This window comes from Triturus cristatus, chromosome 4_2, assembly GCF_964204655.1.
Source record: "Triturus cristatus chromosome 4_2, aTriCri1.1, whole genome shotgun sequence".
In the NCBI taxonomy this organism is placed as follows: domain Eukaryota; kingdom Metazoa; phylum Chordata; class Amphibia; order Caudata; family Salamandridae; genus Triturus; species Triturus cristatus.
In genome coordinates this window covers 734103613-734130165 of record NC_140586.1, presented here as the reverse complement: position 1 = coordinate 734130165, position 26553 = coordinate 734103613, and the positions used below count along the sequence as shown (strand labels likewise).

General features: G+C 40.3%; 1 protein-coding gene across 4 annotated transcripts in view; it reads right to left on the bottom strand.

The window, feature by feature from the left end:
* Positions 1-26553, bottom strand: part of RAB3B (RAB3B, member RAS oncogene family) — an 862180-nt gene that overhangs the window by 86448 nt on the left and 749179 nt on the right. For all 4 annotated transcript variants that reach the window (XM_085602627.1, XM_085602629.1, XM_085602628.1 and 1 more), the window contains exon 4: positions 20572-20696. In XM_085602627.1, the coding sequence (XP_085458753.1) occupies positions 20572-20696 (125 nt within the window). The remainder of the gene's footprint in view (positions 1-20571; positions 20697-26553) is intronic.

Here is a 26553-nt window from a genome sequence, read left to right as displayed (position 1 = left end):
ACCTGGATGTCTTTAATGAATTATTGACTAACCAGTTGAAAAAACTGTATATCTCCACGCTAAAATCACAGCGCACAATATCAAGGGGCAACAACTGCTATGGTCAACTGGTACTAAAATTACAATTTAAAGACAACATAATTGTCAGACAGGCTGATAAAGGCGGCAATGTGGTCTTATGGCCACGTGAGATGTACTTGGAGGAAGCCTATTGTCAACTAAAAGACAGAGACTGCTACAAAATCAGTGATATAAAAACAGTCAAACAGGCTTGGAGTGACTTCTATATCAAGCTGGTAGGATGGAAAAGTGCTGGTTTACTCAGTGGGGATGAATTTAAGTTTTTAGAAAATGATTATCCAGTAATCCCGGTCATTTAATTCATCCCCAAAATACATAAGGATGCCAACAAACCTCCTGGGCGGCTGATAATTTCAGCCCGTAACAGCATCCTAGAGAACACATCCAGATATGTGGATTTTTTTCTGCAAGAACATGTTAAACACCTGGCATCATACATACAAGATACCAGTGACTTTTTACGGAAGGTCCATGACATTGTGTGGCAAGACAATTATCTTCTTATCACCTTAGATGTTAGCACGCTGTATACTAGCATCCATCATCGTGACGGCATCAAGGCAGTCGATTATTTCCTCAGCAAAAGACCATTATGCATGTTGACCCACAACAGGATGTTGTTGAATATGATTTTATTCTGCCTGACTAATAACTTCTTTTTATTCAGCAATCAGCTTTATCAACAGATGAGAGGAGTTGCGATGGGGGCTTGCTTCTCCCCAAGTTATGCCTGCCTGCATATGGGCCTTTGGGAGGAGCAAGTCCTCAGTAACAAATTTGCGAATGTGATGGCCAATAATGTAATCAGATGGTATCGTTACATAGATGACTTATTCCTTGTGTGGAAAGGTAATGCACAAGATGCCTTGACATTTATAGACAATATCAATGACAATGAGCTTAATTTGAATTTTGTCGCACATGTGAGCAAGGAAAGAGTCAACTTCCTGGATGTAGAGGTTTATACCAATCATGGTAATTTGGAAACTACTCTACACCGTAAGCCAACAGCAGGCAACACAATACTCCACGCATCCAGCCACCCTCCTGAACATCTGATTCGTAGCATTCCTTATGGGGAAATGCTGCGAATCAGAAGAATCTGCAGTGTTGAGTCAGAATGTTCACTAGCACAGACTGAGAGTATGAAAAGATTCCTGATCAGGGGATATTCTAGGAATTTTCTAGAGAGGGCAATGAATAAGACTAAGATAATTTCAAGAACAGAAGCCCTTGAACCTAAAAAGCCCATTCAACCCAGTGACAACTGTATTACTAACAATGATCCACCCAGGTTGATCTTAACTTACAACAGGCAACATTTGGCCTTGCGTAAGTTAATCAACAAGAATTGGGTAGTGGTACGCAATGATCCAGTCATAGGGGAATCTTGTCCTAAAAAACCTGCTATTACATTTAGCAAGGCACGCTCCATGACCGATATGTTGGTCAAGAGTAGCCCTGAAATAATAGCTTCTAGAACATGGCTGCAGGAAATAAAAGGTTTTCGCAAGTGTGCTGTATGCAAAGCTTGTAAATATGGCAAAAATAAAACTACTTTTATCAGTCCATTCAGTGGAACTCCTACCACCATTTCGAAAAGATTAACCTGTAAGACAGAATACGCCGTTTATGTGCTGGAGTGTTCATGTGGCCTGCAATATGTGGGGAGTACAAAGTTGCAGGTCCACAAACGGATACCCCAGCACATAAGGGCAATCAACAACAGGGATGCGGCGTATCCTGTCGCCCGCCATTTCAAAGAATGCCACAATAACTGTCTTGACCACCTCAGTTATTACGTGATCGATACGGTATTACCACTCAGACGAGGTGGTAACCGAGAGGCAATTCTTAGAAAATTAGAGACCAGGTATATCCTGGAGATGGATTCCAAAGTGCCCAATGGGCTCAATTCCAGTGAAGATCTCTACACTTGTTTATAAAGGGACTATATATGCTTTCTGTAATAATTGAATATTGATTTTTGATTTAAACAACAACTTTGAAATGAGTTTCAACCACCTCCTCAGCTATTTAAATTTTAACATCATGGTTTTTTTTATGTAGTAAGTGAGTTAATATATAGCTTTAAAAATTGTATAAATAGATTTTTTGCACATTTACACTTATTTTGAAATTTTGAAATTATGGGTTCTTTCGACAACGATTTATCTAATGAGTGGCTGAATTGCATACTGCAATCTTTGTAACATACAAAAGATACATATTCTACTTTAATATTACCATATAGAATATAGGGATACCACATATAGAATGCATTGGAATAGGGACGCCTAGGTGGATGGCATGTTTAACACATGGCGATTGGTCAAGTGAGATACAACATGATAGCCCACTCGGGCTGGATTGCAGCAACATTGATTTTAGACATCCTCATTAACTTGAGAGGTCCATCTCACCGGTGTGTCCACAAAGACTAACATTTTTTGTCAATAATGATGACACAACACAATATAAATTCATATGATTGTTGTTAATGTTGAATGTTAATCTGCATTTAAGTCTTTTTGTGCATTCTATGGTCGGCTGATTGACAAATGTGGTTTTAAACTTACTTTCAAGCTATGACAAAGGATTGATTTTAACGTGTTTTTTAATTATAATAGACACTGTTTTAAATCCTTGCAACTTTGCACACAATTTGCAGCTATTTGCACATATGCAATGTATATTCAGGATAGCAATATACAAATGTCTATGCTTCTGAAGTTCTGGTTTTTAACGTGTTTATGAAGTAAATAGACAGGTATTTTAACCAATGCGAATTTGCACTAACAAGAGCAGCATTTTGCACATTTATAAAACAATATTTGCACTAGGTAACTTTTATTGTAGATGTCCATAGACCTATAATCTTGGTTTCTGAGGCATTCTTGGTCAATGTATGCAATTTTGCACGAAGAAAAACAGCGATTTGCACATTTGTAAAACTTTGAAGTATTTTGTCGATGTTTATGTACCCATAATCGCATGATTGTTGCACTGGCACTTTAAATTCTATGGTCACTCCTCTGGGCGTCATGTGATCAAGGCTTCTTTGAAGCCGAAACGCGTCATGGCGGCAGTGCCGGTTTGAATGAAATAAAATAATTAGCACGAAAATCTGGGTCCGTACCGTCTCTTGTGCAGCGCCTGTGAAGTGGAGTACTGCGACGGATTGCTTGGGCATATATATATATATATATATATATATATATATATATATATATATATATATATATATATATATATATATTCACTGAAAAAACCATAGGTTTCACACACGTTATAGTTAGGAATTAGCATTTAAAAAACCTTGCAAATTCACTGAAACAACCATAGGTTTCACACATGTTATAGTTAGCTGGACATTTCACTCGTACAAAACCATTGAAATTCCCCCGTTATAGTTAGTTCAGCTAACTATAACTCGCGCGACCGCAATCCACTGCTGATGATGTCACATATTACATCACTCATGACATCACTGATGCGGATGCTGTTTTCAGAATATATTGAATTTCACTGAAAATAGTGATATCAATTGTATTCATCACTTAACAGCGGGCAAAAAAATAAACAATCTGAAAGATTGTTTAAAAAAGCCCTGAATCTATCCTCACTAAAACATACCTTGATAGAAATGTAACATATATATTAAAAATATCTTCTAAGAACAATAACTATTTGCAATAAATAACGTCTGTAAATCTTGTTGCTTAAGCACATACAACAAAATAATATCTGTCAAAGAAGTCCACAATAGAAACATTTACCTTTCCATGAGGCCAAATGGTAATTTTTAAATCCTTTTTAGGTGAAATATCAAATGGTAATCCTATAAAATCGAAATAATGGTTTCTTCAGATGCTGCAATTTGTATCTAAAATTTTGGTTTTAGAAAAATTAAGTAGGAATTTGGTAATTCTGCAGGCAAACATTGCTTGAAAATCAATTGAGAATCATTACACAGTGTCCAGCCTTTTTCACATTTTAGATAAACTGTGTAATGACCAGAAGTTATAGAAGGTTCATCATGGAAAATTATTGCAACTGCAACAAAAGTCTTTCCTGATATTGATAATTGATTTCCTACAAACTTCTTTATTAAAGAGTCCAATTTTGTTCCATCAGCTCTACAACGTTGCATCATTAAAATTATATACTGTCCATATTTCTTTAAAAATAACATTGATAACATTTCTGATTTACATTGAGAACATTCCTTGTTGTGATTTGCATCTTTAACTATTTTACTCTCTGGTAATGTTAAATGTATGAACCTTTCAGAATCAACATTAGTGCTGCATGTTTTCATACAGTTTTCACAACAGTGTTCCCATTTATAAGAGAGACCAAACATATTTTCTATTTCTACCCCTTCATCTTCCAGTACCATAAGCATATACATTAAGAATTCCTGTGCATCTTGCTGGACATTTTGTGTAAACTGTGTACATCCAGAACATACATCTAAAAGATTTCTAACATCAGAAGCACTTTCTATTTTAGTTTTATCATTACTCAACTTCTCATAAAGGAAACTAAGCAGAGAACAAAATCTTTTTTCATGATTTAGTATTATCTGCTCTTGCAAACTTTCAAGATAAAATACAACATTCAGCACTACATTAGCATAGCAGTTGACACCAGAGCTATTTTCAAAATGACAACCAACAACCTCTCCAACATTGTCCTTTTTCTTTTTGCTTGCAATCATATCACTCTCTTTTTGTTTTCTCCTCTGTACATCCTCATCACAGATATTCTCAATTCTCCTTTTCCGACAAACAACATGTTTTTCAAACACAGGATACTGACCTAAATGAGGAGCATAGCTTCTTCTTAATCTATTATACTCCTTTACACAATTTGCATCAGCACTAACTTTTGAGTCATCAAATTCTATCATGAATAAACCAGATAGTTTTTTCACTCGTGACAAAGCAACATATGCCATATCTTCTTTAAACACACTAGATCCAATGTTTACAAAAGCACTATCTACAGTTAATCCTTGAGATTTGTGAATAGTTACAGCATATGCTAGAGAAAACGGAAACTGCTTCCTACGTACATATAAGTCTTTCACAAGCGAAAAACAAACTGAACAACGACTAATGTCTTTAACCTCTTCAATCTGATAAAATTTTATTTTTAAAAATTCAATTCCATCTTTTTTCTGGTAATTAACAAAACCCACAACTTTCCCCATAGCTCCATTCACTAAACCTTTTTCTACATTCAAATTACTTCTTAAAATTACTCGACAGTTCATACATACATAAAGATTCTTTTCTAAACCAGCGGTTTTCGATATGATTTTCTCTAGAGAATCCAATTTAGTTTTCAATTTGCCTGTCAATATAATAGTTATTCCTTCATGCTGTATTTTATCCACGGCTTCCATTTTCATAATCTCTTCATTTTCCAATTTCAAAAGTTCTTCATTGAATATAGAGCATTCATGTAGTGTTGGCATTAAGCAGATTACAGTATTTTTTTCAGCAATTTTCTTGTATATTTTCTCTGGAACTATTTGTTCTGTTGGAAACAAATTACATAGCAATCGACTCTGTAAAGCTTTTCTGCCATGTTCTGTGAGTAGTCCAATTCTGATATCTTTGAGAATACTTGCATAATCATCATCATTTGCTTGCCGCATATTGGTAATGAGTTATTTGTACTCAAAGTATGACCAAATATTCACATTACCTATACTTCCTAATGACTTTTTCGTGTCTTCATGTGCAAGAGTATTAAATACTGGTTGTCCTTTAACTGGAGTGAGCTGCAGTAGATCCCCAAAAACTATAACATGTTTTCCTCCAAATAACACGTCATAGTCTGTCTTTAGAATTTGCTGCATTCTTAAATGCACAAAGGCAAGCATTAAGTTTGATACCATGCTTACCTCATCAATAATGAGACCTTTCATTTTCTTCAACACTCTTGAAACTTCAAAACATGCTTCTCCTGTTAGCTTGTGGTATTCTATTTTGTTCTCATGCTCTACTGGTAACATTAGCAAACGATGTAAGGTAATTCCTTTTATGTTATATGCTGCTAACCCAGTTGGAGCAGTAACAACACAAGACAAAGTTGAATCAGTTTTTTTCTGTAGGTAGCTTCTAATTACTTTAATTAAGAAACTTTTTTCAGTTCCAGCTTGTCCACTCACATACATTCTGATTGGTTCAAATGATGTGCATGAGCACTCTTTATTTTCATGTAGTAATCCATGATCAATTTTTTTTGTGACTTCTTCATAAATTTGTTGTTGTTCATCATTCAGTTGTTGTTCCAAATTTGGTAAGTCTATTAAATCTTCCTGAGCTTGATTCATAGCTGTTTCCACTTCAGTCATGGCTATTGCAGCTTCATTTTCTACGATTGGTTGTCCTAGGGGATCTTGACTGAGCATACCAGAACTTTGACTGTCTTGAGAACTGTCTCTAGCTACTTCAGCTGCAATTGTAGCTTCTTGTTCAATTTCTTCATTTAACATTTGCACATAATTTGTGAAAGTACTGCATTCTATGCTATCTTTACATGCATTAAAGGAATCTTCATAGCTCTGAAAATCTCCAAGTAATTCATCCTCTGAACGCCATGGTTTAAACAGCTGTAAAAGTGCTAAGTAGTAAAATTCCTTTTTGTCAGTAGTGTCGCAACTCAGCTTCCTGTGATTAATCAAACTTCCTTTTGTGTGTTTCACCAAACATCCTTCCTCACCAATGACTTTATATTTTCCATTGTTGATGTCTTCTGTGGCATTCCGTGTAAAAATTTAGTTCTGCAGAACTTCATAGAGACACATGTTCTCAAGATGATGACTTCAGTTTGGGTAATATGTGTCCAACATATTTGTTTTCAAAATGTCTGTACTTTCTGGTTCGTTCTCTGCTAAATATTCAATTTCTCGAATAGATTTTAGTACCCGATTTCGCATTCCTGCAAGGCCTAAACTTACCCAAATTATTCTTCTGGATTTGGAGTACAGACTTGCAGATGATAACCTATCTGAGCATTCATATGACCCAATTTCTCGATGCGATAACCTCTTTAAACTGAAACTGTATAGCTTTTTACTGACAGTCTTCTCTTCCCACATTTCTTTCAATTCCGTTTTCTCAGATTTAGTGATGCAAGATGTGACATACCGAGCAACGGCAATAGAATTGTCAGCTTCATACTGAATATCCATGTTAGCATTCCACATGGATAAAATGACTGGGTTGTAGTCATATATATATTTTGACTCTTCTTTTCTTCTTAGGTTGTAGGTATTTTTCAGAGATTTTCTTGTAAGGGTATGTCGCACAGCTGACATAAAACTGTTTACTTTGAAAGAACAGGTCGTGGAAATCCAAATCGACATTTTGTGTAGAATTTATCTTTACTCTTGTACTTTCGTCGACAGTATTTTCCACACCGATGACTTTGGAAACGTAAAACTTGCTCTTTTAAGTTTTTTTCTTCTGTGCTTTTAGGTATAGCACATGTTGCATATTCTTCAATGAAAGATAAAACTGCATCATCAGAATCTGTTCCAAATTTTGGGGCATCCTTGATCCACAACAGCATACAGCATATGAATATGAGGAGCACCTCTTGCTTGGTACTCTTTTCTCCAAAAGAAATCCACAACTTCTCCAAGAGGTGGATTTTTTTTATTGCAGATGAAGGACATCATAGCCTCAAATCTATGATTGAAATATCTGCAAACATTAACCGGATCCAATTAGCACAATTCTCCTGCTGTCTTGTATTAGATGTTTTCAATATTTGAATTTGCCTCTCGAAGAAAATCCAGTAAATCATCCCAAGCGTACTCAGCACAGCTTAGGGTAAGGAACCATGTAGGAGTTCCTAAATTCCATAACATACATTTCAATTCTCCATGGCGTCGGTACCAATATTCATTAGTTCCACGCTGACAAGCCATCAGATTAATCAATTGAGATTCCAAATGATCATCTCGCTGTTGCACTTTGTTCATAAAATCCTTTGCAGACACATTATGTAGATGTACTCCAGTTTTTAAAATGTGATTTACTGCATAAGATAGTGCAGACAAGTCACTTTCAAATAAAAGATGGAACAAATAAGGAATACTTTGACGAAATCTTGGATCTTCTGCATATAATCTTGTAGTCCGATACTCAGAAGCAGGAATCTGTACTGGACGTTCATCATATCGTCCACCTTTTCCTGTAGGAAACAGCTGGGGAAAACAACGAGCTTCCAAGCTCTCCTCCCATACACTCACGGGAGTTCCTTTTGCTTTTTTCATCTGAAACAGATCAATAGTGTTTCCCATAACTTCTTTAGAATGAAGAGGATGTATGCTGAAATGTTCATACATTTCTTCTTCTTTTGACTTATCCACTTTTTCAATTTGCCCAGTTGGTATTCCTGTGTCTGCTAGTAAAACTTCTTCATCTTCATCCATATAAATTGATTCATAGTACTTATTATTTCTTTTCAAATATAAATTTGCTCTTTGTACTTTTCATACATCTACTAGCTCCTGCCAAATTTTCTTATTCTTTGTAGGTACACCATTAACCAGAATAACTAATGGTTCAGTTTCCAAACTATCTGCATCAATTGTTCCAATATTTTTTTTCAAATCTAATGGCAAATAGACAACTCTTCCTTTTAAACCTCTTTGTAAATCTGAAGGAGGTAATTTACCTGTTTTGGGCTCCATACGAACCATAGTCTGAAACGGATGGACACATTGAATGAGTATAGACTCATACGTATTTAAATCACTAAGTTCTGCAGGAATATCAACCAATTCTAAATTATTATGTACAGCTCTAGCTGGCATTTTATTTTCTTCTAACTTGTTATAACAGTATTTACAAATACGCTGATCTTCACCCAAATCAAAACAATTTTCCAGAAACAAATATGTAGCAAAATCCTTCCACTCATAATTATTTTCTTTTTCACTTTTTTTATAGAGATCAACATTCCTTGTTTGAGTTTTATAATGGCTTCTCCGGCAACAAATATAAGTAATATTTGGTCTTTCATTAGAGATGATAGTAAATCTTGTCATTTGATCTTCAACATTTTTACTAACAGTGGGTTCTACATTCTCTTCCACATTTTCTTCAATAACTGTGTCATTTCCTGCACTTTCTTGTTCTGGACCAAAGTAACAAAACTGAATATCATCAGTAACCTTCTCTACATCTGATACAGATCCACGCAACAGAGCACTATTCAACTCATTTAACTTTAGTGCTGGACTTTTAGCAAAATACAATCTTCTCACAAACTTTCTCATTTCAGTATGATGTACTGCCAGCATCCTAAAATGGTGAAAAACACTTTGACAAACTTTCCTAGAAAGACAAGCCAGAGAATGTCCTTGCAAACCAGTATTCTTTCTCACTCTGCATGGATCTAGTCTTTGAAGCACCATAATCTTCTGTTTAACACTTTTTTTTACTATATTCTCTTAGAAAGTCACGTAATTTATCAATAGATTCTTGTCGTACAGTACAAATACTACTACAATTCCAAGTGTACACTAGGGCTTTAGGACGTTTCCCCATAACCTCATCAGCTAACACTTCTTCCTCATTTCTTGGAACCATTTTCTCCTTTTCCATTACACAACCATCTTTAACTTCATAAGTTCGACCACTGGTGTCAACTGCATGCATTAAACTATTACTTTGAAGATAACTCTCTTCATTAAAAAATGGTTCAGTACTTGAACTATGCTTCCATTCTCCTAAGAACACATTACAAAAGTTATTTTTTTTCACTACTCTTTTCCTTTTGCTGTTTGACTTCATTACATTGACTATTTTATCTAATGTACGGATCCTGTTCAAAATTAAAATGAATAGTTTTCTTTTTAATTCCAAAGCCTTTGCAACACTTGATTCAATATGTTTCTTTTTCTTATAAAATATTGCTTTCTTCCTATATTTTTTCACATCCTTTAGCAAATTGAACACCACTCTTCTCTGAAACATTTTTTTATGAATGTTTTGAAATTCTGTTTTTCTTTTTAAGTCATTCTTTCTTGTTTCTGATTGTACATTAGCATTTAGTATTTTCTTTCTATTGTCTTGTTGTTGTCTTCTTGAAACACTATTTGCAGTGGACATACTTTGTACATTTTTTCTATGTTGGAGGACATTTAAAAAAAAATCCTTAGTCTGCTTACCATAAGAATTTTTCTTTTTTCCAACATGAGGTTCTTCAACTAATGTTTGTTGTCCAGTTGTCTTCAAATATAGATGTTTTTGCTGTTCTTTTCTCTTTCTTGATTTAATAGGCATGTTTAATTTATTTCAGTGTTGTTCAGCAATACCTAAAGGAAACTAAAAAAAAAATGCCTTTATGTAATTTAAATATATTACTATATTTTTTTGAGCTTTTCAAATCCTATCATATGAGCTGCCCCTTTCCTACGAGTGCAAGTCTTACAGAACAAGAGCAACATGAATTAAATCTCTGACAACAATTCCTGTGTGCAGACAGACTCATGGTGTGATTCTAGGCAGAAAACGATATTTGATTGGCAATTTCAAAGCACATTTACTACTGTGGTAGAGCAAGTGATAATTACTGTAACAGCCTGACACATTTTCCTTATAGTTTAGAGAGGCAGAAAAGAGCACATGTCCTAACAGCTACTTGAGACCATGAGCATGTGGAACCTGGGTGAGTGCTTAGACTAGAGCAAAGGAAATGAGCCTTGGTGATGTTGAATGTGTTAGCGTTACACACTGCTATCTGAAATACCACACAGTGCTGAATAGTAAGCATGGGTATGCAGGAGAAGCAGCTGCCTGTGTGCTAAGAGTGTGTTTCTGGAGACTGTGTATTGTCAGGTGCAAGAGAGATCTGCATGGACGCTTGCACAACTGCAGGAAGACTGCAGAGATGTATGAAAGAGCACATGTGGTAATGGTTAATTTGGCTTATGAACATGTAGGAACTACCTCACTCATTACAGTACTGCAAGGAAAATCTACCCTGCTGTTTTCAAATGTGTTAGCATTTGCCTCTCATCTGTGAGATGGTGATGTGTGCTGCATGCTAACCATCACAGTTCAAGAAAACAAGCTGCCCCTTTCCTACGAGTGCAAGTCTTACAGAACAAGAGCAACACAAATTAAATCTCTGACAACAATTCCTGTGTGCACACAGATTCATGATGTGATTCTAGGCACAAAACAGTATTCCTGAGTGATACCAGTACACCTTAACTTATGGTGTAGACATACTCCATAATATTTTACAAGTTCAAGGCAGTTAAATATCTTCCAAAATATAAAATGTAAAACACAACTTTAAAAGAAGAAACACATTTCTATTATTTATATCAAAATGCACCACATACATCCCCTCTCAAATTCATAACTCACCTTTAAAAGTAGTTAGTTGAGAAAGAAATGTGCCACTCACACAGCAGATTATCAGAGCCAGAATCTCTGAGCTGTACTCCTCTCACCAGAACCACTAAATGGCAAAATGTCCCTCTCTTTTTTCACACATATACATGTTAACTTCAAATCACACTGCTTCCCACATTTTTTTAAATGGAAACACACATTTCTATTGGTTGCAAATTTCAACCCTTTCCAAATGATTCCTACCCCCAACATGACTTCTGCCTGCTACCATAGCAACCGATCATGGAACACTGGTGTGAGCAGAGAGGTCATAAGTTCAGCACACAATGTTTTCTAATCCAAAGAGCAAGAGTGCTTGACTTTTTAAACAGCATATCCAAAGTAATCTTCTGTGGGAACACATTTTTCTGAACCAATACAAAACATGCTTTTAAAAATTTAAACATACAGCCTAGTTTTTAGTGTTGAATGGTCTGAAACAGCCAATGAGTTCTTTTTATTAAAAAAAAAAGTATGTAAGCCTCCATTTTACAACTATCTTTCTTTTCATATTGCCATTCTACTGAAAGACACCTTCTGAGTGCATCCAGATCTCCTTGAAAGATGTTCACAGTGTGGATTGTAGGTCATAGCTATGTCCACTGGAGTGAAAAGTATGCGGAAAAAAGAGGTATTGTGAAAGACCTTGCTTTGCCAAATGTAGACATTAAATGGATTGGTCAGAGAGGGTTAAAGTGGCACCAATTAATGCCTTTGGTGAAATCCTTTCTACATCTCCCACAGCCTGACTTTATAATTGTGCACTGTGGTGGAAATGACCTAGGCACTTTAACTGGGGTAGGTCTGGAAATGCTTGTTAAGGACACCTTTGTGCAATTGATGTCACTTTTTCCACAAACTACCTTTGTATATTCTAATATATGCCAAAGGCAAAAGTGGAACTGGTCCAACCAATATTGTCCGCAGATTGAGAAAGCAAAAAAGCACGTCAATAAGTCTGTTTCTGCTTTCCTCAGAGACTATGGTATGGGTTCTATATACCACAACAACTTGCGTTACAACATGCAAGGCATTTATAGAGGAGACGGTGTACATTTCACAGATGAAGGGAACAGAGTCTTCCTCTTGAACTTTAGACTCTGCATCGGTACTTACTTGTAGGTACAAAAAAACACTCAATGAACACAACGGCTCTTTTTAAACCCAACCAACATCTAAACACTTAAACTTGATTTTTAATTCTATTTTTTGCTGAATTTTTTTTGGGGGGACCTTAGGGGTCTTTCATGGTCTCCCTGAGAAGGCCTAGGGGGTCAGGGACTCTCTACCCTGCCCCCTTTTCACGTTCTCCACTTGTGTTTTTAGCTCTCTTCTGCCTCTAAAACTCAAAATGGCGGCTGGGGGGTGCGCGCACCGTGCGCACACCCCGCGATTTTTTGAAAAAAAAGACAATGTTTTTTTCACCCTTCGGGGTCCTTCAGGGACCCCCTGACAAAGGCTAGCGGGTCAGGAACTCTCTACCCTGCCTCCTTTTCACGTTCTCCACCTTTCTTTTTCACTGTCACATACAAAATGGCGTCCGACACTTCCTGATTTCGACCGATTGGAATGTTGACTGACATCTAACCACCACTCAGAATTACGCTCGCAGACATTTGGTGCGCGCCCCTTGCGTGCACCGTGCGCGCACGATGCACGCATATAGATATTTATGTACTTTTAACTGCAATTTTCTCAGGAACTACTGAACAGATTGACACCATATATGCAAAAGGCACATGCCTGACCTGAGGACTACCTCTTTGCCAAATTTCAAGTAATTCTGTTCAGCCGTTTGGGCTGTACCTTCGACTAAAGGTCCTATGGGAAAATGCATGGGGAAAACGCGTTTTGGACCCCCCTTTTTTCTCAGCCCCTGCTTGACGAATCACCCCGAGACTTTCAGGGTAGGAGCTGAGCGGAGCGCCCCATTAGTTTTGAAAATTTCACGCAGATAAGTCAACCGGCGCCAAAGTTATTCAAAATAGAATTTTCAGATTTCCTATGGGAACTCGGTCCCAACTATAACTATCTACTGGCGACCGCCAATAGATAATATATATATATATATATATATATTTCTGAAAGTTATTAACATTTGTAATAGAACCGGTAAGGTCTTACAACACATAATTTAGGAACCAAGCATTTATGCAAATTACTAAGTTCTGATTATGTTATTGTATATATATGCATTTTACAATAAGGTGTTGTTAACTGAGTTTTATTTATATTTATATATTTATACTCTATGATTGTTAGCTTTATGACTTTTTAAGCATTTATGCCTTTATTGTTTAAGTTTTTGAAACATCTTGCAAACTATTCATTGTTTGATGTTTTTTATGTCTATGAATTATATGATTGGATGCCGTCACTTTAAATAGACTAAGCACACGAGGTAACGCTGTCATTTGATCAAGGCAGGGAGCTGTAGAAACGCGTCATGGCGATATTTCTAAAGGAATAAAATAGAAAACGAGCACTTATCTTGGGTCCACTCTCGCTTGTTTGTCTGAAACTTTGTGAACGAGACTGCTGCATATATATATATATATATATATATATATATATATATATATATATTCACTGAAAAAACCATAGGTTTCACACACGTTATAGTTAGGAATTAGCATTTAAAAAACCTTGCAAATTCACTGAAAAAACCATAGGTTTCACACATGTTATAGTTAGCGGAAATTTTACTGATAAAAAACCAGTGAAATTCCCCCGTTATAGTTAGTGCAGGCAACTATAACTCACGCGACCGCAATCCTCTGCTGATGCTAATACTGTATTTAGACACTTATTTGCCCATGTCTTCTTCCATAAATTTTTAGCTATACATATATTACAAATTTTTTTTTTTCATAAAGACACATATGTCATCAGCAGAAGATTGCGGTCGCGTGAGTTATAGTTGCCTGCACTAACTATAACGGGGGAATTTCACTGGTTTTTTATCAGTAAAATTTCCGCTAACTATAACATGTGTGAAACCTATGGTTTTTTCAGTGAATTTGCAAGGTTTTTTAAATGCTAATTCCGAACTATAACGTGTGTGAAACCTATGGTTTTTTCAGTGAATTTGTACGGTTTTTTAAATGCTAAGTTACTTTACGCCATTCGTGGCGTGCGCGCCCACTTAACGCAGTTCGTTCCGTGCGCGCACGGTGCGCTTCGCGCACCGTGCGCGCACAGTGAGCACGCGGTGCGCTTCGCGCACCGCGTGCCCACTTTACGCAGTTAGTGCCGTGCACGCACGGTGGGCACGCGGTGCGATGACAAAGCAAGAAAGCACGTCAACAAATCTGTTTCTGCTTTCCTCCGTGACTATGGTATGGGTGCCATTTACCACAACAACTTGCGTTATGACATGCAAGACATTTATAGAGGAGATGGTGTGCACTTCAATGATGAAGGGAACAGAGTCTTCCTCTTGAACCTTAGACTCTGCATCGGTACTTACTTGTAGGTACCACTAAAAAATCATTTCATAAACACAACGGCTCTTTTTAGAGCCCCCTAATATCTAAACACTTAAATCTGATTTTCATTTTTTTTTTTTTTCTACCGTACGCTTACCGTAAGCTTACCGTACGCGTACCCCGTGATTTTTTTTAAAATCAATAAATGTTTTCTTTGTACTTTACAGTCCTTCTTTGACCCCCTCACAAATGTAAGGGGGTCTGTAACTCTCCTCATTGCCCCCTTTCCTTGTTTTCACTCTTTTTTTTCAGAGTGAAATACACAAAATGGCGGCCGCCGCTTCCTGGTTTCGGCCGATTCGAATGTTTACTAAGATCTAAGAGCCAATCAGAATCGCGCTCGCGCACGCCACCGTACGCTTACCGTAAGCGTACGGTAAGCGTACCGTAAGCGGGCTCAGATATATATATTGATTTAAAGGCTATTTTCTCAGAATCTACTGAACAGATTTACACCAAACCTACAAAAGGCACTTCCTTGACCTAGGGACTACCTCTCTGCCAAATTTTGAGTAATTCTGTTCAGCCGTTCGGGCTGTAGCTCGTTCTAAAGGTCCTATGGAAAAATGCATGGGAAAAACGCGTTTTGGGACCCCCCTTTTATCTCAGCCCCCGCTTGACGGATCCCCCCGAGACTTTCAGGGTAGGAGCGGAGCGTAGCGCCCCACCTATTTTGAGAAATTCGCGAGGATTCGTCGACCGGCGCCAAAGTTATTCAAAATAGAATGTTGAGGTTTTCCTATGGAAACGTGGTCCTAACTATAACTACCTACTGGCGACCGCCAGTAGGTAATATACACATATATATATATATATATATATATATATATATATATATATATATATATATATATATATAGCCGTGCTCAAATATTTAAAGGCAAACTAAACTTTGCTTTTAAGCACATGGACTATAAATATTACCAGTAGAAAGGTGACTTTAAACCACAATCAAACCAAGGGATGGGGTTGCCAATTATTTCGCTCCTATGCGTAGGACGTTGCTATTGTCTATACATACGTGTTATAGATGGGAATAGTATAAGTGATAGTCTTCCTTCATGTTTTAAAAAGTAACTTCCCTCCCAATTAATCAGAGATGGGACATTGTGCCACCCTGTGACTCAGCTATTCACTCGGGTAGGCATTATATATCGCTGACACATATAAATCCCGCCAGAGTGGTGATTGTCAAAGCTGCTTCCTATGTCATCCTGGGAGGAGGTGGCCAGCATTCAGTGTCCGTGTGAGCTTCCCTTGCAGTAGCAGTAGTGTCAGTGCGGCGACGTATGCATTGCGAAACCACACATAGCACGCTGCAAATGCAATCCAAAACAAGATGACCCCCGACGTCCACAGACCCTGCAGGGAGAGGAGGGAGTGCCTCGACGACCCCTGACATCCACAGACCCTGCAGGGAGAGGAAGGGAGTGCCTCAGGAGGTACCAGCGTCGGGGCACAGGAGCAGCTGCAGCCCCTCCCTATGCCAGAGACCTGGAGGTGATTAGGAAGGCGAGGCGGACTCAGGCGCGAGCTGAGGGGAGCGCGCGCCTGCCCTAGCAAACACAGAGTGCTTGTGGCAAAAGTGTATTGTAAAAAACAGAAAGAGCGTGGTGCCCACTTCAGGGACACTGCGCTCTTTCTGTTTTTTGCAGTACAATTTTGCCACAAGCACTCTGTGTTTGCGAGGGCAGGCGCGCGTTCCCCTCAGCCCCCGAATTAAAGTATAAAAACAAAAACGAACGGAGCGCGGTGTCCCTAAAGCGGGTGCCGCGCTCCGACATAAAGCTGAAAATAAATAAATAAACAGAGCGCGGTGTCCCTAAAGCGGGCCGCCCGCCCAACCCATCGTTTTTTGCCCAGCATTCTACATCAGTTTGGACCCAGCTATATGCATATCAATCGTGACCCTGCTCCTCATAGGAACAGTCCAGCCCTAACTGCCAGTTCAGGTCCTCCCTGAACCAAAACACAAGCAACCTAGAACCAGTTTCACCCTAGTAAGACTGATTTGCATATGGCTGGGTCCAAACTGAAGAGGCATGGTGGGCAAAAAACGATGGATTGGAATGTGGCCCAAGTGATTGTCAGTGGTTGAGATTAATTCAAGCATTGCATCAATCACCTTGTTGTTGCAGTTGACTCTCTAAGTGTGATGGGTATGCCCAGACGTCAGTCCCGCACTCACTGTATCACTGGAATCAAGCTATACCTGGCTGAAGAGCCCATCATCATAAACCAGTCCTATGTTACTTGCATTATGGTTCAGGGAGGACCCGACTTGAGAGTTCAGGCTGGACTGTTCCCATTAGAGCAGGGTCAAGACTGATTTGCAAATGGCTGGGTCCAAACTGAGGTGGCATTGTGAGGGGAAAACAATGGATTGGAATGCAACCCAAGCGATAGCCAGTGGCTGAGATTAATTCAAGCATTCCATCCATCACATTTTTGTTGTTGCAGCACATCATTAACATAGCTTTGAGGCAACATTTAGATAATGAGGCAACATTTAGATAATGTGGCATTGATAAGCCAACCTGTGATCGGTGGGAAAATAGTTGTTCACACCTGGGGGGTATGCAGAAGAAACTGAAACTGGTGGTGGGCAATCTACTGCATGTATAGGAGAGACATGAGGGGAAGACCCAGGAAGGGTAGTCCAGGATACCTAGTGAGACAGCAACCCTAGGAAATGAATCTTCTCATTGGTGGACATAAAAGATACATATCATAAGAAGATTATAACTATAAGCAAGCTGGACCCAGCCAAGACTGAATCCCCTGGTGCAGAGAAGCCCATGAGGCTCAGAGAATGAGGCTTTGATATTGACTGGATTTGTGGGCAATATTCCTGGAGATGCATGCAGCTAGGGAAATACTTTGAGTTGATAAGGTGACAACTGTATTATGTGGGAGACACCCCGCCGAACTGAGAGGCAAATTAGAGGAAATATAAGGCTACTATGTACCCAGCTGGCTTATGTACGGCGGAGTACATGCCTGACCTATAGGTGGCCCCCTTCAACTATTACCAGTTATTGCTAAGTATAGATAGTTACTGTGATGCCAAGAGCTGTCTAACATGAGGACTTAAACCATGCTCTACGACACCACACGCAATCCGCGCAGTTTGCACAATACTCCTTCTCTCCTTACCATACTCAAGTGTTCTCGTCTCTGCTCCCTGATTATCCTAACTATTCAACCATGGAGTCCATCCACAACAACACCTTTCTGAGATGTTGGTCCCTTCCTCACAATCTTTGATAAACTCTCTTTTAAGCTTTTTCTGAGTTAGCTCCTCCGATACTTCAGCTGCTCATAGCCTTGATCATAGACAGACACCCCAGGACACACCTCATATGGGAGCCTAAATGTGCTCCCCTTTTCAAAGGGGAAGGGCATCCAAATGAATGACAGTCTACCCACACATCTGACCACTATCACTGCAGACCGACTCCTCTGGATGTCTACTCATGGTGTTCTATATAAAAATGTTTGGGGTTTTTGCTTCTTTTTTTTAACTGGTCACCTCATGGCTGTTTAGCTTGCCTCAAAACTGTACCATAATTTAGTGGTGCAAGATAAAACCGAATAAAATTAAAATAAATAACCCACTAGACCTCATATTAAATTCAGGAATATCATGCAAGCAATTCCAGTTGTGAATATAGTGACAGATATTGCTTTAATACCATTTCAGGATAAAAAAAAAGTAACAGATATTGCTGAGTGAACTAATTTACAGAAGAAATAAGCATTTTCAATGCAATAGGTCTCACATTTGTTAAAGTTAGAGCTGTTGGCGTTAAAAATAAAGTTTTTACCTTTTGTTTTTTATTTACAGTGAAGTTATTATATTTACATAGCACTATAGCCAATGGTATATAAAAGAAAAAGTAAAAATTGTTGTCATTTTCAATGCCAACAGCTCTAACTTTAACAAGTGCGAGACCTATTGCATTGAAAATGCAATTGGTCTCGCATTTGTTGGAGTTGGTGTTATTGGCATTATAAATGCCAGTGTTTTTTACCTAGCCGTGTTGCAGGGTGCAGTACAATGTGTGGCCAAAAGAGGTCCCATGGGACCTCTTTTGGCCACATATAGTAATGCACCATGCAATGTTGGAGTTATTGGTATTATAAATGGCAATGTTTTTTTACCTAGTCATGTTGCAGGGTGCAGTACCATATGTGGCCAAAAGAGGTCCTATGGGACCCCTTTTGGCCACATATGGTACTGCACCCTGCAAAGTTGGATTTATTGGCATTATAAATGCCATTGTTTTTACACCTAGCCATGTTGCAGGCTGCAGTACCATATGTAGCCAAAAGAAGTACCATGGTACTGCACCCTGCAAAGTTGGATTTATTGGCATTATAAATGCCATTGTTTTTACACCTAGCCATGTTGCAGGCTGCAGTACCATATGTAGCCAAAAGAGGTACCATGGTACTGCACCCTGCAGACGTAATGGTAAATCCACCCTACCCATAATGCATTGCATGCAAGCCAGTACCACAAGTACATTCAAAGAGCTATGTCCATATATACAATTAGTAGCTTTGAAATGTGACAAACAAACTATTATATTAATTCTGGATTAGGTTGTACTCTGTGTGGAGCTGATGAAGGGAAACTAGGCCATTTGTAATGCTCGGTGATCAAAACAATCCTTATCCCTCACTGAATGGGAACCGCAAGTCTTCGTAGATCCCATCAAATGAGGGCTGGAACCGTAAATCTTTACAGACCCAGCTCAGTGGCCTAGAGCAGCAGGATCCGTGGATCCCACATACCTCCTCGAAACACTTTTTTTTAAATAAAAGAGATAGATGTACCTGCAGGCGATAGTTGTACTTCTTGAGGCCATACTTCTTTGAACATTTGGAAAAAAGGAAAGAGTTTTAAAACTGGTGCATGTATAAGGTCTGAGATATTTAGTGTTTTGAGGACAAAACAACGGGACTCTCATTAACAGAAGTATCATGTTATTGTATGTGTCTTGCAAAGACAAGATGATAGTATTCTGTTTCCTGGGGCATTGCAAATGGTATCAGCACTGGTTTTTCTATAAGTGCACAAAGTCTGATCCTCCGTGCACCTCAACATTCGAGGACCAGTCTTAGTCTCATTTGTTGCCCACTTCACCTCATTCCCTTGTTTCTACTATCCGTATTCTAATTAGATTTCTTGTGTTTGGATTTTGCTAGTCTTTTCTTCTGTGCTCTAGGTGGAATTCCTATGTTAGGCTTTAGCTTGCTTATTATTTTCCTACTGTTGCTTGTGCACCGTGTAAAGGTTTTTTGTGCAACCTTTTTTGCTTTTTCCTCCCTTAGGTGCCTCCACGTTGTCTGTGCCATCTTGCAGAACTTGCTAAGTGCTTAAGTGCTTTGCTTGGTGTCTCTTCACCTTCCGCTCCATGAAGAGGTACATCACCCTTTTCATCCCTCTGTCAAGAAGAAGGTGAAGCAACTGGGACCTGCAATTAACAATCTGCCGTGTGGGGCAGAAGAAAGCAAAGATGGTGTAATACCGACAGTGAACAAAATAGCCTGGTAATTACCTAACTGATCAGCCAGGTGCTTTCCTTTGTCGGGCGAAATGACTCTCTCATCATCCATGTCGCACTTGTTTCCAACCAGAATCACCTGCGCATTGTCCCACGAGTAGGTTTTGATCTGCGTGGCCCTGGAGTAGAAATCAGAGAAGGATGAGACCTCTGCAGTGTGTATGGGATGAGCAGAAGAGATGGCAGTGAATATACATCTGAAAAGAAATCCCCTGGTGATCCATGGAGAAACTCACCACACCAAATTCACCTGAAATGTAGACAACCATCCCCAGTATAGCCGCACTGTGGATACCTCGGAATGCAAATGAAACTCAGCAAAACCAAATACTTATGGAGAAACTCAACAACACCAAACAAACTCCCATTAAGAAAGATGTTAATGTTTTTAACAAAGGCCCTGTTTTTTTGTTTAAATCTGTTTATTGTATTTTTTTATCATCATTTTAATTGCTAAACAGGCAAATACAGCATAAGTATCACAATACATAAAATCTTCGGCAACAATTATTACTAATACATAGTGCAGGAAACTGAGTGACAAGCCTAACCTCCCAGCTATTGTGTGGCCCGGGTGGGGCCATGAGTCCTCAACCAGCAGGGGGCGACCCGTGGCTTGTTGTTGATTGTCATAGGGAGGTTCGCCTATTGATGGAGTGTGCATGTATTACTATTCTATGATAATGATGGTGGTGGGGGGGGTAAACCATCGGGGGTAACTGAGACTAACTAGGTTAGGGTATAGGTTGGCGGGCACCTCCAAGCAGCCAAAGTGATAGTCGTTGGGTTGTGATGTTTGCTGGGGCTGGCATGCATTTGTTTGCGTGGCGTGTATGCTCTGCACAAAAGGCCCTGTGAGGTGGTTTGCTAAGTTCAGGAAGGCATGTGTCTTTTGCTTTCATTTCCTCTGATTGTCTAGGGTTGGAACGATTAGTAATAAACCATATTCCCAGGTATTTACAGGTGGCAGCTAATTTCATTATCTTATCGTTTATGTGCCATCTGTCCTTCCTGCTGAACCTATTCCCTATGTGCAAAGCATTAGATTCATTGAAGTTCATTGTTAAGTTGTTATTGATACAATAAGATTCAAGCTGGTTCAGTAAATGTTGAAGGCCAATTCCTGTCTGATCAACGTTTACAGTATCATCCCCATATCTTAATGGTTGGATCGGCATCTCACCTAGTTTCGTGGCAAGCTCAGTTGTTGTGCATGTTGATGTCCCTGTCTGCCACATGGACGTTAAAACGTAGCGGAGCAAGAACACAGCTCTGCCTTAATCCTCGTAGTACTGGTTAGTTGGCGAGATCCCATCCCCCTTTTAACTCTAACCCACATATCCGTGTATAATGCCTCAATGGCCCTCGACACAATGTTGCTAATGCCCTTCCTTTCAGTTTCAGCCACAGTTTGTCCCGATCCACTGTATCAAAGGCAGTGCAAAGGTCAATGACGCATGCGAATGGGTCTGGGCTGGTGGAGGTCAGATGCCTTTTGGTTAGCATAGAGAGGGCCATTATGTTTTCAAACAGTGGCATAATGAAACTTGAGGAGGCCACCCTGCAAAGTGCATGGAGAAGGGCTTCCTGACCCAGTCAGGAGCTCTCAGACCAGGGGCCTGTCGCCCCTGCACAGTGCTGGTCAGTGCGCGGTGCATAACTGTGGGTGCAAGCATCAAACATACTGGTCCCAGAACCGGCCAGTGTACTGTGCTTAAGGAGCCCACATGGAGCTCTGCTTCGCCTACCCCCACACCGCGGGGGTGATGTTACGCCACTGTTGTCAAGTTTACCGTGGCTACCTCTAAATCTTGCTTGAGTCCAGGGGATTGATTCACGTTGTTCGGCCCAGATTTTAAGATAATTCAGTAGTAAGTTTGCATACTGTTTGACTCTGTATCCAGCAAGGTGATCATACTGTAGTTTGTTGTACGTTTGTGGGAGCCTTTTCTGAGCAGAGGATAGACCCTAGCCAGGATGGGGGAATCAGGACAGAGAAGTAGCAGGCATTAACTAGTGGAAGCTGCCAGTGGGAACAATAATCTGCATTCAGTTTGTATTATAATTTCACGGGCAGTACATTTGGACCAGGGGCCCCGTCAGATCAGACTTTTTGATTCCAAAGACCACTGGATGTCTTGTGCCCAGGGAAGTCAACTCCCCGAGAGTGACCAGGCCCGATATACGTTCGGCACTGGCTTTCTTACAGGGGTAATTGGGTGTCTGATTGCATCCTTCATTTTGACTGTAAAGAATAGAGACGTGGTTTCCGTGTGCTGGCTAATATGCTGTTGCCCAATTTTGCAATTTCCTGTGAACATAGAATTTATATAGGCCTATAATATCCTGGGGTATTTCTTTTGCATACCCTGAATAAATTCTGAAAATTATTTGCCTCTTTGCAAGTGTTTCTGTTCCCAAAGCCTTTTCTTTTATAGCTACCAACAGGATCTGTATGCTTCAGTAGAACTGAGATTGACATCAGTTCTCATGGCTTTGTACCTTAGGGTAATAGTTCTCTTCTCAGTTGTTTCAACGCTGGGGAAAGTCATAAGTTCTTCCCGTCTTTTGCGCTCTGCTGTGGCTTTGTTGCCCATTATCCATGTTATAGGGCATTAGAGGAGAGGTTACCATTCTCCAAATCAAGGCGGAGAGTTTGCCTCTTTTGGGTGCTTGAGTACCTGCAAGATGGCGTCCTGGAAGTGCCCCATCCTTGTCAGACACTGCATCACTTCTGGTTTGTCTACTTAGGTTGCTAGTGCCTCCCATGCACCATTTTAGCCTTTGTAATCCTCGTAGACCTGAACATTCATCAGTGTGTGTAGTTCTGTTCTTGTGGAGGAAGTCTATTGCCAGGATTGCACTCACTGAAATGGTCACTGTCAAGCAACTGTAGGATTTCATAGTCCCTGATGGATCTAAATAGGGAGTTGTCTGCAAAGGTTTAGTTCAATGTTCTTGCACTATGTTTGGGGAAATTTGTAGGTCTGTCTGACTGAAATCCCCCTTTACGCCATCACACTCCAAAAGTGAACAGGAAAGTTAATAAGTTTGTACTTAAGTGTGTGGTTTTTTGACTCAAAGAGAACCAGTCGGGGATTCCGTTGTGTTGAATTTCAGTGGGCTCACCAGAGAGCAAGCGTGCAATGCCCATAAGGATCAAAGGGCTTCAGCCCCCCCCCCCACATCGTGTGTGATGCCTGGGCTGAGACAGCTTCCCAGGCGCACACACACACAGACAGTTTTTGAGCTGCTGTAGGCTGGCTGGTCTGGCGTCCATCTTATTGCATCCGCAGCCGAGTACTTCACAGGTCTTTAAAACACAATTTACATGTTAACGAGGCTTTGTTGTTTTTCACCCCCTCTTAGAGCCCCTGCATCTCCACTCTGTCTATTGCTGGAAGAATTAGCCCCCCATCCCCCAACAAATTTTCATTAGCCACTCCCCCCCTACCCCCCCCCCCCCAATGGGTCTCTGGTTACGCTTCAGGCTAAAATCTCATGTAAGTAGTAGTTTATCTGCAGCGTATGAGGCCATCTGCTTGCTCAGTTCTTCCATGGTTTTTCTTGATTTGTGCTGCTGGACTGATGTACATATGTATAATGATGATTTGCACCAAGCAGGATTTGTATTTTGTCCTCTTGATGAGGGTTGCCTCATTAAATGGCTGGTTTATCGCAATTTTAGTGGCAGTAATGTTTAGTGAAATGGCGATGAAAGTCGCTAACTTAGGATCTCCTCCTGGGGTGCTGGGGCAAGGATATCCAGCATTGAGTGCATACGTGTCTCCTCCCCCTTGGGCTAGAACATGCCCAGAGTGAAAACATACACTGCCTTTATGTTTCATCTGGAGACCCACAGCAATCACTTGGTACAACATTCGCACATCATGAGTACTTCTGAGTCAGGTAATAAAGACCTTTCTTTATGAGACCCACATGTCAATTTCGTTTGTGAGGTGTGCTGTAGCTATACAGCTAATGCCACTGCCATCCCAGTGGCAAAAATATAAATTAATATATTGTCAGTAATAAGGGTGCTTTACTGATATGAATTACTTACTTATAGACCCTCAGGCAATAATGCAATAAAAGCTCATTGAATGAGGGAGGGAGGGTACTTCTCTGAAGAGGTCAAACATGGTGCATCCCCACAATCATCTATACAGGCTTCCCTTGTGACCCACATGCACTGGGGCCTTCTTTCAGCCTGTCATTAAATAGTAACTATTATTTAGTAGTGATACCCTATTCTGATATCTGAAACTTCTAGCTATTGGGTTTGACTGTTCTCATTGGCGCAGGGTCAAGACTGATTTGCTTGTGGCTGAGTCCAAACTGAGGTGGCACGGTGTGTAAAATAACGATGGACTCGGATGTGGTCCTGAGTAATTACCAGTGGATGAGATTAATTCAAGCATTCCATCCATCACTTTTTGTATACTTTAGTACTATGGTACTCATAGTGCGGCCCGCCAGCAGCCTGGCATGCCTTCCTTGGCGGCCCGCAGACCTTGCAGGTAACGTACCCATGGCATCCAAGCTTTTGTTTAGAGAGAGAGAGTGGAGAAAGAGAGAGAGAGAGTGGGCAGAGAGAGAGAGGGAGAGAGAGAAAGTGGAGAGAGAGTAAGTGGAGAGAGAGAGTGGGGAGAGAGAGAGGGGGGAGAGAGGGAGAGAGAGGGAGAGAGGGGGAGAGAGTGAGAGAGAGAGTGGAGAGAGAGTGAGAGGGAGAGAGAGTGAGAGAGAGAGAAAGAGAGAGTGGAGAGAGAGAAAGTGGAGAGAGAGTGGAGAGAGAGAAACTGGAAAGAGAGAGAGTGGCGAGAGAGCGACTGGAGAGAGGGAGAGAGAGTGGAGAGGGTGAGAGAAAGTGGAGAGAGAGTGGAGAGAGAGATTGACTGACTGAGAGACTGACTGGGAGACTGACAGAGAGAGAGAGACTGGTAGAGACTGACTGACAGAGCGAGACTGACTGAAAGAGAGACTGACTGAGAGAGAGACTGACTGACTGACAGAGAGAGAGAGAGACTTACTGAGAGAGAGAGACTGACTGAGAGAGAGGTAGACTGACTGATAGAGAGAGAGAGAGACTGAGAGAGACTGACTGACTGACTGACAGAGAGAGAGACTGACTGAGAGAGAGAGACTGACTGACGGAGAGAGAGAGAGAGAGAGAGAGACTGACTGCCTGACTGAGACAGACTGACTGACTGTGAGAGAGACTGACTGATCGACAGAGAGAGAGAGTGACTGACCGACAGAGTGACTGACAGAGAGAGAGAGAGTGACTGACAGAGAGAGAGAGAGTGACTGACAGAGAAAGAGAGACTGGCTGACATAGTGAGAGAGACTGACTGACAGAGAGAAAGTGACTGGCAGAGAGAGAGTGACTGACAGAGTGAGTGAGAGACTGACTGACTGACTGACTGACAGAGAGAGACTGACTGACTGAGACTGACTGACAGACAGAGAAGGAGAGAGAGAGACTGAGAGAGAGAGAGAGAGAGAGAGACTGACTGACTGACAGAGAGAGAGAGAGACTGAGAGAGAGAGACTGAATGACTGGCAGAGAGAGAGAGACTGACTGCCTGACTGAGAGAGACTGGCTGACTGTGAGAGAGACTGACTGACAGAGAGAGTGACTGACTGACAGAGAGAGAGAGAGAGACTGACAGAGAGAGAGAGTGGCTGCCAGAGAGAGAGACTGACTGACAGAGAGAGATACTGACTGAGAGAGAGTGGCTGACAGAGAGAGAGACTGACTGACAGAGAGAGAATGACTGACTGACAGAGAGAGAAAGACTCAGAGGGAGACCGACTGACTAACAGAGAGAAACTGACTCAGAGGGAGACTGAGTGATCGAGAGACTGACTGACAGAGAGTGGCTGACAGAGAGAGAGTGACTGACTGAGAGATGACAGAGAGAGAGTGAATGACTGAGAGATGACTGAGAGAGAGAGAGAGAGAGAGAGAGAGAG